Here is a 14,364-nt window from a genome sequence, read left to right as displayed (position 1 = left end):
ATTTATTTTCGACAAGGTATTTGTTCCAGAGTTCATTTTAGCCACTATTCAGACCATTAAACAAACAGATACCGGAAGTAAAGTTCTGACCAGACATGTAACCGCGACAACGCACATGCGTCTGATGAAACCGTCTATACTGTAGATGCGATTAAAGATGTTACATGGCCGTGCATTGCGATTAAAATCGGTCATCTGTTTTAATATGATTATGCTTGCTGCGATTATGAGCTTAATTGCATGATTTTTAATCAAAGTATTGTGTTTACCTAAGGCAAAATGTAATTGCAATATTGCCAAAATCCGATTATAATCGAATTATGAGGGTGCATGTAAAAGTAGTCAATGTTATATTCAATTTTGTCCTCTTCAAGACTGATGGTTGTATTCTATACTAAAATTTCTCATACACGAACATCTTGTTATCTTTATAGTTACGCCCAAAGAGAAAACTTGGCCATGCATTTTTTTAGAACATGCCATTTCTTCTTATCCTTCATCAAATGCCTTCAAAGATATAACCATATGGTCAGAACTGGTTAAAATGGGTTTATTACTTATGGGCATTGGATGCATTAAACATCTTTATATACTACATAATAATTTTTGACATTAAGAAATGTTTGCAATCTCTTATTTTGTCTTTATTTTAAATTTACGGTTGCATCAAATGTCAGAACGAATGTTAGATGTTAAAATATGTTTTCAAAACAAAGCAAACAAAGACTGCAATGCTCTACGTATTAAGTTACGTAGTACTGTACAGTTATGTTACGTCATCATTCGACCCTCGAGTCAGTGTAAACACAGGATGGTTCTGACCAGTCAACCATCTACTCTAGTGTACAGTAAGAACCAGCATCATTTTTAGGGAACGAGACGTATCAGTAGCCCTTGGCTCATAGAATCCCTTTTTTTGTATGTTATTATTTTTCCCATCTCCAAAATTTGCTACCGGCCTTAAGCGAAGGCTCTGTAGTGCAATCCCGCTTCAACGCATTACCTCCACATCTCCCAGCCTTCCAGCGGCAACCGGCACTGTAACGTCAGGGATCTAAATAATTCACTCGCGCTGACCTACTTGCAGGCTGTTTGAGAGCTGGGAGTTGAACAGATATCGCTGCAAGGAAAATGGCAACCATGTGGTTATGGCAACCACTTTAAAACAACTGTGCAGGGTGCACTCCCACACCCTTTTTCTCGGTTCTGTTCATGTGGTCTGCAGACTGTGATGATGGTGAAAGGTCCTGATTGGCGTGGGCATTGCCCCGCAGCCTGTGGGCAGACCGTGCGAGCGCACAGAGACAAATCGATGTCTCTCCTCCCTGCTCGCACACGTAGACACTCAGCCAGTCCTACATTTCCATTGGGACAAACACACTCGCATGTACACGTTTGGCCAGCTGGCGAACGCGTACGCGCTCTGGCTAATTGCAGAAAGAGAGATAGAGGTGTGAAGACTAGCGCTACATGGATGCCACCAAAGCGACGTCGTCAGATTGGATTTTTGCCGTTGTGCCGTGAGGAAGTGAAGCTCGCTGCCTTTTCGCATAGTTGATGGAGAAATCTTTTGCGGCGAGACGTACGGTCGGATAGCATCTTTTGAATTCGAACCGTGAAATCTCGACATGGCTTTCTTTCCTTTTGGAACCATCACTGGAGCAGAGGCAAGGTTTCTTGTAGCATGTGGTGTTGTGTGTGCCGTTGTCATTGATACAGCTTCTGTGCAGATTTGCTGCCTATGGTTTTATTACAGATTAAAAGGCACGTTTGATAAGATTATTTCCCGGTGGGAAGAATGCGAGAGGATTTGATGTTCCCATACCACATGTTTCTGTGTGACCGTCTTTATACATCAAGTGCTGGCAAAATTGTATTCGCCAAGGGATTGAAATCTTTTGTGTGTGTGTGTTGCTCTGATCGATATTTTGAACCACCTTGATGTGGAAGTCTCTCCAGACTGTACTATAAGTTGATTTGACACGTTATAATCCAGAGAAATGGTCGCTTTCCACGAAAAGTTGCGACCCTTGACAGTTAGGACACCTTTGATCGTGTCTGTGACTCAGAGCTTTAAGCACCTGTGAGAGTTGTCAGTGACAGTCCATAAGGACATTTTCTTCTCTGTCTGTCTCTATCGCTCTCCCTCCCCCTTTCTCTCTCTCTTTCTCTCAGCATGAGGCCTTAGATGATACAGCAGCCCAATAAAACTGTAATGATGCCACAAGGTGTTTTGATCAACCTTCTCTTCTCTCTGTCTCTCTGGTACAGGATGACCTTCTGGTGGCATCAGCCGAGTGTCCCAGCGATGATGAGGATATTGACCCTTGCGACCCAAGTTCAGGTGGGTTAGGTTAGTCATCTTTCTTTTATATTATCTTCATTGTTCAGTTTTCAAATCACTCCTTGATTCCTTTTCAGTATAAACATAACATGATTATTGTACTGCAGTTTATTGCTGTATGTCTAATAAATTGTAATATCAAATTGAAAGTCATCAGATTGAACAAATGCAGTAGCAATAGTGTAAAATACTTAAAATGTAAAAAAAAAATGTTGAAATGCATTCCAAAAATACCAAATTGCATAATTTCACCCAATGCAAATGCTTTTACAAAAGAAAAATTAAAACATTCAGAGAAATATTGTGATAAAAGCATCTGCCAAATGCAATGTTAATGTAATTTTAGCACCAAGCTATTCGTTTTTGCCCTTTAAAGCGGAAAAAACAAGTTTATAATTGTAACAAACAGGGTGTGTTCTGATTGGCTGTTCTCCTATACTAGCAATGTACTGCAATATCCTAAAACACATCTTTTTTATGACTCTTTTATAGTTTTCTTTGTGGAAATTGAGAGATTATTCATATAAGATGCAATGTTTCTCAAATTCCAAAAATCCTGCGCTCGTCTATATATAATGTTCAATATACGAAATTTGATTTTGTTCCAATGAGTAATCGTGTGAGGGTGGCTTCCCGATTCCACCGAATTGGAAACCAAGTGACAGACAACATCAGCTGTCGCTTGGCACAGATGGTTAAGACAGAAACCCAGATGAACACTGGAGGGATAGCTTTTATTGGTTTTCAATTTGTAGTGCCGTGCCAGGTCTGGGAACCGTGTTACCTGAGCCGCTTTGTTGCTTTCCTTCTCATTTTCCGTATGCATGCTGATTATACTGAAATGTTCACAGCGTGTGCTAAAATTAAAGTTTAATGTATCTTTAAACAGACATTAATACCCCATTATGTCACATTGTATTATTTACCCTATTTTACAGTTCCTATGCTGTAAATATACTGAGAATTTTAATTTTCTTTTTGGCACAGAGGGAGTTATTAAATAACAATATTGCATTCAACAAAACTGTGCCTGTCATCACATTTTTGCACAACAATTTCGTGTTGCTGTTGTGTTATTGCTGGCTCGCCTGTTTTGCCACAGAGTTGTTGTTGTTTTTTTGACCAATTACCTTGCTTAAAGCATAACTGTGACCCAGTCTGGGAAAATCCATCTTAATTCACAGTTTTTTGCATTAAATCATTGTGTGAAAATATAACCTTGATATTGACTGAGTAAGGTCATGTCAAAGATTTGAATCAAACTTTAATGATCCTAATCCCAAAATTAGATGATGAGAGACTAGGTCTCATATTATAATATAATTTAATAGAATTATATATACAGTTCTGTGCAAAGTCTTATGCCACCATGCCTAAATTAGATTTGTTGTTTTTGCAATGTTATAGTGTAATATATATAATAATATATAATTGTTTCTCAGTCTCTTTATTAGAATACATTATATATATATATATATATATATATATATATATATATATATATATATATATATATAATGTATTCTAATAAAGAGACTGAGAAACAATTATATATTATATATATATATATATATATATATATATATATATATATATATATATATAATGTATTCTAATAAAGAGACTGAGAAACAATTATATATTATATATATATATATATATATATATATATATATATATATATATATATATATATATATATATATATATATATGAAGAGTTTCGTTGCAAAACGAGATAACGTTTTCTTTATTTTACAGAAATCTTGTTTTTTGGTTGTGCATTCCAATTAATATCAATTCAACTGCAGTTGGTTTGTTTTGATTTAAACCTTTATAACTTAAAAAATTCAGCTAAGTAGCACCATAAAACAAAACATTATAACATAATAATAAACATGTTTTGACAAAAATGTTAAAAACGGAGTTATCTCGTTTAGCAAAGAAACTCTTCATATATACTTTTTTTATATATATTTCCACTTATTGTATCTTAATAAATAAATTGAAAAATAAATATGGATGGACATTAAAACTTTGGTGACATTTGGACATTAAAGTCTGGTGGTGGTGGCCTAAGACTTTTGCACAGTTACTGTATATATTTTTTGTGTAAATTTACCCCCAATCCTTTCTGATTTAGACGTTGATTTATTGCGTGCAGGTTAAAGAGACCCGGTAAATTTTATAGGAGGTATATTGCTGGAAAAGGCCAGTGAGCATGCTAACATAGCGTGTACAGCTTTTCCATTTCTCCACTCAGCGGGTGCATCCTGGTTACTCAGTCAACTGCACAAACCGCTTTTGACATGAAAAATGAAGCACAAAGGTTAACCCAGTCCTTCAGCTGGCTTTACTGCGCCTGGGCAGTGGTCATGTTATACGTGACCGTGACATGCAACGAAAAACATGCTGACGAATCGAAATGCAACATTACTAATTAACACCGAAACAAACATAGGAAGCAGATGCATGCAATGTTGCCCAGAGACCTATAACAGGCGCGCGTGTCTTGTAGCATGCGACAGTTCTAAAAACGGATGGTTTTGAGGAGGTCGCTATTCATAATTCCCTGCTGTACTCTGTCATCGTCTCATTTCCTGCACCTGCGGGTTGCAGCGAGTCGGACCTAAGCTGCAAACGGCTTCGTTACAGGTGTCTGATACAGCAATTATGCCCTGCCTCACAGTTACAGTCCCCTCACGGACACACATAAATCTCAACAAACTACACCATGCTGAATGCCGACACAACACATCATAAATAGCCAGAAAATGGAGTTCAGTCGCTGGTCGGGCCTCATGGAAAAAACGCAGCATATCAATTCTGATCACACGCTTATCTAGATGTATGTTTGCACAGGCCTATAGTAAACATCTGGAGAGAAGCAGCGGATTGCCGCATTTAAGGTTGAGTATCATTAGTTTGCCTTATGTCCTGTTTACAGAAGTGACTCTAGAGCTGTTTCTCAGCAGGATATCTGATCTCGTCAGTAGAGGAATCAATTTGGCGGAGAAATATTGATTTTCGTGTCTCTCTCCTGTTCCTTCAGTTACTCTTCCACACATTATTTCATTCCACGTCCAAGTAGCCCATTTCTCGTTACATGAATAATACTATTAACTGGCTGGGATATTGAAATCACAGTATCGGGCTTTTACGAAACTCTACTTTGAGTTTCTTAATCTATTATAGGCATCCCTAAGAGATAGTGGTACTTGAATATCCCTGTAGCTTTAATGAATACTCTCTTTTTCTCTTTTCCCTCTTGTGTATCCACAGCCCACCCTCCGCTGCCCGAAGCGAAGGGTTACCCCAGCCCGGAGGTGATCCGGGAGTCCAGCAGCACTACGGGGATGGTCGTGGGCATTGTCGCGGCCGCCGCCCTGTGCATATTAATCCTACTGTACGCCATGTACAAATACCGAAATCGCGACGAGGGCTCGTACCACGTGGACGAGAGTCGCAACTATATCAGCAATTCAGCCACGCAGCCCAACGGAGCGGCGGTCAAAGAAAAACCAATCTGCGTTCCCAAAAATAAAAAGGATAAGAAAAACAAGGACAAAGAGTACTATGTCTGATCTTACAGACATCCCTCCCCCTTATAATCCCATCCACAGATCCAATGCTCCGAACTCACACATAAAAGGGGAGGGGAGATCAACTTGTGTATAGTAATTGAGAAAAAAAGATTGAAAACTGTCTTAGCTTTACCTAAGACGTGATATACTGTTACTAACAATGACGAAATATACTTTATAACCAAGCACACAAGAACTTGACCCAGCTGAGAAGTGTGTACAAAACGAAATCAAAGCAGAGAACGGACTGCGGAGGAACCCGATATTTGGAAAGGCTCTGTGTAGCCAACTGTGGATGAGGGGGATTGGACCAAGTCAGCCTTGAAGAAGTGTATTGCTGACAGACACGGCCACTGGTTAGATTTAAATGTATTTCATATTATGTTGCCTGTATATGTGTTGCCAGAACATTTTCCCTCTAAAGCCAGAAAAACATCTGCAAACATTCGTTTGACGGGATGGATAAGGAAGAAGGACTTACAATGAGATGCTACCTATGATTGTTGAATCAGCCAAAGTATTTGACTCCCATTTCTGATGGCAGTATTGCAAGACTGAATGAGAAATGAAACTGATTTCCGTTCGCCCTGGACAAAGATCTTGCTGTCAAAGAGAGTTGCGGAGGCCTTAAATATCAATCCAAGTGTAAAGGTTGTTGGATTTTCTTCTGTTTGTATGTTTGTCAGAACGATGACAGATTACGCTGGTGATGAGGAGGATTGCCATGGCCGTATGGGATAGATTGAGAAAAACTCCATGCACGTAAAGTATCTTATTACATGTTTATATACGGTGCAAAGACTATCTGTGTGCTCTCTGGACTGTGGCTGAAGTGGTGTTTTATAGCCTGTTATATAGATGATGCCAACTACAGTATACCTGCTCTTCAAACTTTTTTTTTTTTTAGAAAAAACAAAGGCGAAAACAATGAAAAACAGACAATTAAATGTTGATGTGTTGCTATAGCGATAGAGCCGTTTCTGCCATTAGCTATGAAGATTTTGTTTTCCCTCTTTTATGTGCATCTTCAACATCAGTTATTTTGGACATACTCCTTCCTTTTCCTCTTTCTTTTCATTTCTTTTCTTTTCTTTCTTTTGTGTTTGCCGTTGTGTCAACATGAAAACACAAGAGTATACGTTTTGGGAAAGCGAGCAGAAATGGGACAACGAACTAAGATTTTGGACTGTTTAAGCAATATTTTCTTGCTTGTCTTAGTGACCAAACAAATTATGCATGGTATTTAGAACTCAGATCTGCTGGGAGACGATATCATAATCTCAAAGTAACACTAATGAATTCAGTCCCCAAAATTTCAGGCATTGGATAATATCACAACAAAGATATAAAAACAACCCTTCAGAAGTGTTTGCAAACAATCTTATCTCTGCTATCTTGTACTGTGTGAGATGTACAAGAGGTATAAAATATATGACATTCTGAATAAAATGTTTGCTTTTTGTTTTTTGTGTGTTTTTTATTTGTGTAAAATTTTTCTATAATACCTTCTTTTGTTTTTATTGTGACAATTCTTTGATGACCTCAAAGTGAAGATTTATTATGAAAAAATAGTTTTGAAAAATCAAATGAATCAATAAAATATTAAGACCTATGGAAGCATTTGTCCTTAATTTCTTTTTTTTCATACATGTAATGCTCCAAAGAAAACAAGAAAACAACAGAATGCATTATTTTGGAAACGCTACATTTCATTAGCAGCTGTTATGATTATTTGGAAAAAATGGTCTTGGGTTTTCACTGGGGCAGTACCCTTTAAAGGGACACTCCACTTTTTTTGCAAATATGCTAATTTTTCAGCTCACCTAGAGTTAAACATTTGATTCTTACTGTTTTGGAATCCATTCAGCCGATCTCCGAGTCTGGCGCTAGCACTTTTAGCATAGCTTAGCACAATCCATTGATCGGATTAGACCATTAGCATCAAACTAAAAAAATCACCAAAGAGTTTAGATTTTTTTTTCCTATTTAAAACTTGACTCTTCTGTGGTTACATCGTGTACTAAGACCAACAGAAAATTTAAAGTTGCGATTTTCTAGCCAGATATGGTTAGGAACTATACTCTCATTCTGGCGTAATAATCAAGGACTTTGCTGCTGTAACATGGCTGCAGCAGGCGTAGTGATATTACGCAGTGCCTGAAAATAGTTCCCTGCAGAGGTGTAAAAAGTACTCAAAAATGTTACTCAAGTGAAAGTACAAGTACTGAGTGTAAATTTTACTCAATTAAAAGTAAAAGTATCTGGCCAGAATTATACTTGAGTAAAAGTAAAAAGTACCACATTAAAATTGTACTTGAGTATTAAAAAAGTAAAAGTAACAGGAAAAATTTAAACTAGAGATTCTTGTTTAACCTTTTAATCTCTAAAAACATGAAGTGAATGCACCACATGCAGGTTTTTATCCTGCTTTACAACTGTTTGTATTTAATTGTATTTCATTATCAAAATATAAAACGACCTAATTTCAGTATGCAACATGCTACTCGAATTTAACTAAAGCAGAAGCTGATTTTCAAAATTGAGTATCAAGCATCTCACAGACAGCCAGTGCAGAAAGAGTTGTATTAGTTCTTGTTAACACTGTCAGTCCAAATCTGATTTTGGTGCATATTCGATTGGAACCCAATCACATTTAGAATGTGTGAACGGCTAAAAACCACATGAAATCTGTTTTTTCTTTTCTGCTTCAAGCTATATCCAGAGGTGGTTTGAAATACTTTTCAAATCACATTTCCAGAAATACATTTAAGTCTGACCGCTCTGATCGTATTTTTGTAGCTTTTCGGTTACGTCATGTTGTTGCGTCACGTAAAATGTAAACACGATTGTTGTGCCAGTGTGACGTCACTGCCATAGAAACAGTGCAGATAATCCAGAAAATTGCAAAACCCAACAGGACGCACAGATCGGATCTAAACAGTTGTGATACACAATGTGGACAGTGAGTCTGTCCAGTCAGACATGCAACAAAATCAGATTTGGACGGACAGCGTGAACAAGGTCTTAGTCTTGATAGAGAGGCTGCAAATAGCAGGGAATGTGAGCAGAGACTTCCTGGTGTCTGAAACTCAGGCCAGATATCCATCCAACTCTTTGCTGGCTTAATGTGTTGTCGGTTTCAAAGAAGCAAAAAAATCTTTATCCGACGAGCCCACTCGCGAGTCTCTAGCCCTTTCTCGGGCCGAGATATGGTCAACCCTTCCCGGATTTTTCCTTGGCCTTAGCTCAGGTACCTTAAGTCCAGGGCGTTCGCCCTTCAGGTCCCTTATTCTACCCAAGAGGGCCTTTACAACAAGCCACCCACGAGTCTCTAGCCCTTTCCCCGGCCGAGATATGGTGGTCCTTTCCCCGATTTTTTCCACGTCTGTAGCTCGGGCACCTTAAGTCCCCTCGGGTATAAGCGACCCAAAGGCATCCAAGCTACAGTCGTGGGAAAATCAGGGGAATGACTGCTGTATCTCAGCCGGGGAAAGGGTTAGAGCGTCAGGGTTGGTTCGTTTGAAAGGCCCTCTTAGGTAGGATAAGGGACGCCAAGGGCGAATGCCTAGGACTTAAAGCGACCGAGCCACGGACGATTGAAATTCAGGAGACCGTCGGCTACAGAAAGGGTTAGAGAGTCGGGGGTTGGCTCGTTGAAAAGGCCCACTCGGGTAAGAAAAGGGACCCGAAGGGCGAACACCCCGGACTGAAGGTGCCTGAGCTACGACCCTATGAATTTCAGGGAGTGGCACGCTGTTTCTCGGCCAAGGAAAATAAATAACTGGCCGTCAGCACAATTCAATTGGTTTGGTAAGAATAAGGGAAAATAGAATAAACTGATCTCTAAAAAATAAGTACTTTTTGACTGTAAATAAAATTGTAAGGAGTAAAAAGTACTTTTTTTTCTTAAAAAATGTAATGAAGTAAAAGTAAAAGTACTGATTTTAAATTGTACTCAAGTAAAGTAAAAATCCCCAAAAATAATACTTAAGTACAGTAATCAAGTAAAATTACTCAAGTACTTTACACCTCTGGTTCCCTGCCATTAAAAGTAGTCAATGGGACTGTTTTCAGGCAGTGCGTAATATTACTACGCCTGCTGCAGCCATGTTACAGCAGCAAAGTCACTGATTATTACGCCAGTTTGAGAGTATAGTTCATAGCCATATCTGCCTAGAAAATCACAACCTTTAATTTTCAGTCGGTCTTAGTACACAATGTAACTACAGAAGAGTCAAGTTTTAAGTAGGAAAAATAATGAAACTCTCTGGTTATTTTTTTTGTGCAATGCTAATGGTCTAATCAGATTCAATGGATTTTGCTTATCTATGCTAAAAGTGCTAGCGCCAGACTTGGAGATCGGCTGAATGGATTCCAAAACAGTAAGAATCAAATGTTTAACTCTAGGGGAGCTGGAAAATTTGCTAATTTAAAAAAAAGTGGAATGTCCCTTTAAGCAAGGAATAGTATAACGTATAGGCAACCCGTTGGTATCGCAGAAATAAGCTCCGATAGTGTGATCAGGACTCAACACAGCTTATTTGCAATAACAACCAGCTGCCTGTGCATTATCCCGAATAGTACACTGCCATTTACCTCATAATTGCATTTTTTTTTTAAATGACTCCATACCTTTCGCATGAAAAACCTGTTTACTTTCGGTTTTAAGATAAGACAAGACGTTTAAATGTCACGAACACACTATTTGGTTTAATCATTTGTAAATATAAAGTCATATATATTATTAAAAGACATATTTATATATTTTTTTGTGTAAGAGTAACTGTCAGTTTCAAAAATATTTAGCAACATCCGGGTTATCGTGTGCTATTAGTTTTGAGCAATTGTTATCTGAGAATAACAGATCTGCAAACATCGCCACTGTCCAATCAGAATCAAACATTCCAATGAGCCAAGTAAAAAGGTAAGCATTTACGGCACTTTTCCATTGCATAGTACCCCAAGGTTTGGTTTTGGTCAGGTCGGGTCAGCTCACCTCACTTTAGGCTTGTTTGACTTCATGCGGCACCGCAAGAGCTGACAGACGGATGACATCAAAGTACCACGAGAATGATCGATAAATCATACAAAGTCTTATTTTGTCTCACTCTTGCGGTACTTTGACATCATCCGGCTGTAAGTTCTAGCACTGCCACATGAAGTCAAACAAGATTTTAGCTTGGTTAACCTTTAGCTTTTAGCTTTTGGTTAGGGATTATAGGCGTTTGGTTATATTTGTGCTGCCTACTGCTGTGACATCATGTGAGAGCGTCGTTGTACATTCCCATACATTCATTTATTTCTCAAAATTCCTGCCACAAAATTCAAATTGACCACCACAAATAGATGTTTGCACATCGCGTTTATCACTACTTCTGTCTCACATGACAGTTTCTGTACAAACACCCATGGCGTTGGTCGATGCGCTCCGCTGAGCCTCATTTAAGTTGCATTTAAGCATATATGCGGACGTGCGCGTCGTGAATGTGCCGCCACAAACTGAAAAAAATAACTTTTTTTCTAAATCACAAACCTGTGGATGTTTTTCATCGCTAAAAGGGAGTTTGGGAACTTACAGCAAAGCAAAGATTAAAACAGGTTTACTCAAGACAGCGCAAGCTAGCATGAAGGTAAAGCTAATCTTTTACATCATAGCGATGACGCTGGTAGTGACGATTTTCTCAGACCAATTAGTAATCTACAGTGTTTTTGCGTTTTGGTATCAGCTCGAGTCGCTTGGAACCCTGACCGAGGTGGTACTAAAAAAAAGTATCGGGTACTGCAACTCACAAAAGTAACCTGACCCGACCCAAACCGCGAGGTACTATGCAATGGAAAAACACCATAAGGTACAGTATACATTTGGTACCAATATGTATTTTACCATTTCTACTGTCAAAAATCTCTTTAAATCATCATTTATTCATAACCTCAGATATTTTCCATATTTTTTTGTCATTTGCTATTTTCAGTATAATGCTCTGTTATTAAACATAAGCTTTGCTTCTTTGATCCAAACAGTAAGTACGTTCCTTACATAAATTCTTCCCAGGAAATCTTAAGGGGCCACTCATGCTGTGTGTTGATATGAAATGAGGCCATCGATCCAACATAACAAAGAAAACACACACTGTTAAGTTCCTTTTGAAGAATAAGATGTTATGATAAAAGCTCCCTGGCAGAGATGGGCAGCGGAGGGTTCGGTCAGGGCGGTGGATAGTTCAGGACAGCAACTCTCTTTAATTTTCCGCACAGGAGGAGGCAACAGAACAGCTGGTGTGAAATAACCGCCCCTACAGGGAGGCATGCGCTGTAATTTATGATTCATGAATTATTCACACTCGCCATAGACTTTTCATCAGGCCTCATTTCAACACGCTTTGCAGAGGGAGTGTGAGAGGGAGGGGCAGCTGGGCTGGAGGTTTGTCATGGCCTTGAGAAAATCATCTTTGCGACGCTTTTATTTAATTGTCAAATCATAGTTGGAAGAACAGGAGAAATGTGATTGAATATATGTAGATGATATTCTGTTGTCAAAAAAAGATGCAAGTCGTAAGAAGCTGTGGGCTCCAAAATGGATGTTTTTTAATACAGAACCAAAGGAATTTGGTCTGCATCTTTCACAGTTATCATTAATCATGAGGTTTTAACCTTGAAGGTGTAATGTCATTGATTTAGCGACATAACACCTCAAATCTAACACCCGCTTCTGTTGTCCTCAACCTGTTGTTGCTCTCAATCTCTTAAATCAAAATGACATATGAACATGATTTAAACAGTGTGACAGTTTATTACCATTCTGTAAATGGTAGCATGAAAAATCTTTCCTGCAGTGGGCTTTGTTTAATGAATGGCTCTCATTACCTGAGTCTAAAAATATATTCAATTAAAGAGATATTTTTTCATAACGGAGAGGCAGTTTCCCATATGTTTCCAGGTCCATAAATGGACTTAAAGGTCTAATTTCCATTCAGTATGCAAAAATACATGAAATTATTGGATTAATCAAACTAGGGCTTTGTTCTGTAGGACATTTTAACCCTGCAAACCATATTGTGTGCTTTCCAATATATGCATGGTATCAGATCATTACTTTTACACTGTACATGGTTTACATGCAAATATGAGATTATGAAAGACCATACTAAGAATTACTTCTGTGTTGAAATGAAAATGGGTAAATGGATCCTTACACTGTATACGTGCAGAACTTTTTTTAGATGGGCTCAGGAAAATCAGAGATGTTTTTTCAGGATAAACACACATCTATATTTAATAAGCAGGATGATGGACTTATATAACACATAGACCTTATTCCTCTGCTGATCTATGAGCAGACAAATTTCCCAAAGCACCCAAGAATTCGGAAATTACAGCTCGAATTGTATTTGCTTTCAACCTAGATTTTGCAAACACTATTTGTCCTGAGAAAATGAAAAGTCTGTATCTTTCAAGGATTCATATTCTAAGCATCATGTATATACAAAGGCGAAAAAATAGGAATCAAGTATATTGCATATAAGCAATAAGTTATTTTCAGCAGCGCTAGGTCAAAAAGGGTTGCTCCCAACCCATTAGGTTAACACAGTCTCACCCCATTTCGTCAATATTTGACGACACTTGACCATTCGTCAATATGTGACGCGGAGGGTATACCTTTCGCGTCATTTTTTGACGAACTGGGGACTTCAATACTATTACGTCCGTTGCATTCTCTTCTCCTATTTTCTTACCAATTTCGCGTCGGTTTAGGGTTAGATTACGCAAAATTAAACCGTGTACGCGAAATTAAACAGTGTACGCGAAATTAAACAGTTGTCACCTGGCGTTGGGGTTAGAAACAGTTGTCACCTGGCGTTGGGGTTAGAGTTAGGTTTGGGTAGGGATGTCATTATGTAAATCTAACCCTAAACCGACGCGAAATTGGTAAGAAAATAGGAGAAGAGAATGCAACGGACGTAATAGTATTGAAGTCCCCAGTTCGTCAAAAAATGACGCGAAAGGTATACCCTCCGCGTCACATATTGACGAATGGTCAAGTGTCGTCAAATATTGACGAAATGGGGTGCGCTGGGTTGTTTTAACCCATTGTTGGGTCAATTTTCTGTGTTAATTTAACCCAACATCTGGTTTGGTCCCTTTTTGACCCTTTTTTACAGTATTGTCTCTGACTCGACTCTGTGTAACTTGGATCCAGTGAAATAAAGCTCATAACTACAATGCATTCTTATCAAACGTTTCCAAACCACCGCCACTGCTGGAATTGCAGCCCGGTAAATGTTATAATGTTTAATGCCAGCAGGTGGTTTTTATTACTCAATTTAACCATTATCTCGGTAGAAACCTTGAATACCTGATTGGCTTAATAATGAAAGATTGAAAGGTGGAAGGGACATAATGAGTCTTTGAAAAAAAACCTGTTGGGACAAAATTGTTA

At 38.4% G+C, this 14,364-nt stretch overlaps 1 protein-coding gene across 20 annotated transcripts in view; it reads left to right on the top strand.

The window, feature by feature from the left end:
* The window catches only part of nrxn1a (neurexin 1a), a 199,813-nt gene extending 192,274 nt beyond the window's left edge, over positions 1-7,539 (top strand). For 17 of the 20 annotated variants that reach the window (XM_065242302.2, XM_065242300.2, XM_065242293.2 and 14 more), the window contains 2 exons: positions 2,272-2,353; positions 5,626-7,539. In XM_065242302.2, coding sequence (XP_065098374.1) covers positions 2,272-2,353; positions 5,626-5,927 — 384 coding nt within the window. In that variant the 3' untranslated portion in view covers positions 5,928-7,539. The remainder of the gene's footprint in view (positions 1-2,271; positions 2,354-5,625) is intronic. The other 3 variants (XM_065242301.2, XM_073815599.1, XM_073815586.1) reach the window with 1 other exon arrangement.
* The last annotated feature ends 6,825 nt before the right edge of the window (positions 7,540-14,364 follow it).

Source organism: Paramisgurnus dabryanus, chromosome 1 (genome assembly GCF_030506205.2).
Source record: "Paramisgurnus dabryanus chromosome 1, PD_genome_1.1, whole genome shotgun sequence".
NCBI classification, from domain to species: Eukaryota; Metazoa; Chordata; class Actinopteri; order Cypriniformes; family Cobitidae; genus Paramisgurnus; species Paramisgurnus dabryanus.
The sequence above is the reverse complement of the archived record's forward strand: the minus strand, read 5'-3'. Positions and strand labels throughout refer to the sequence as shown.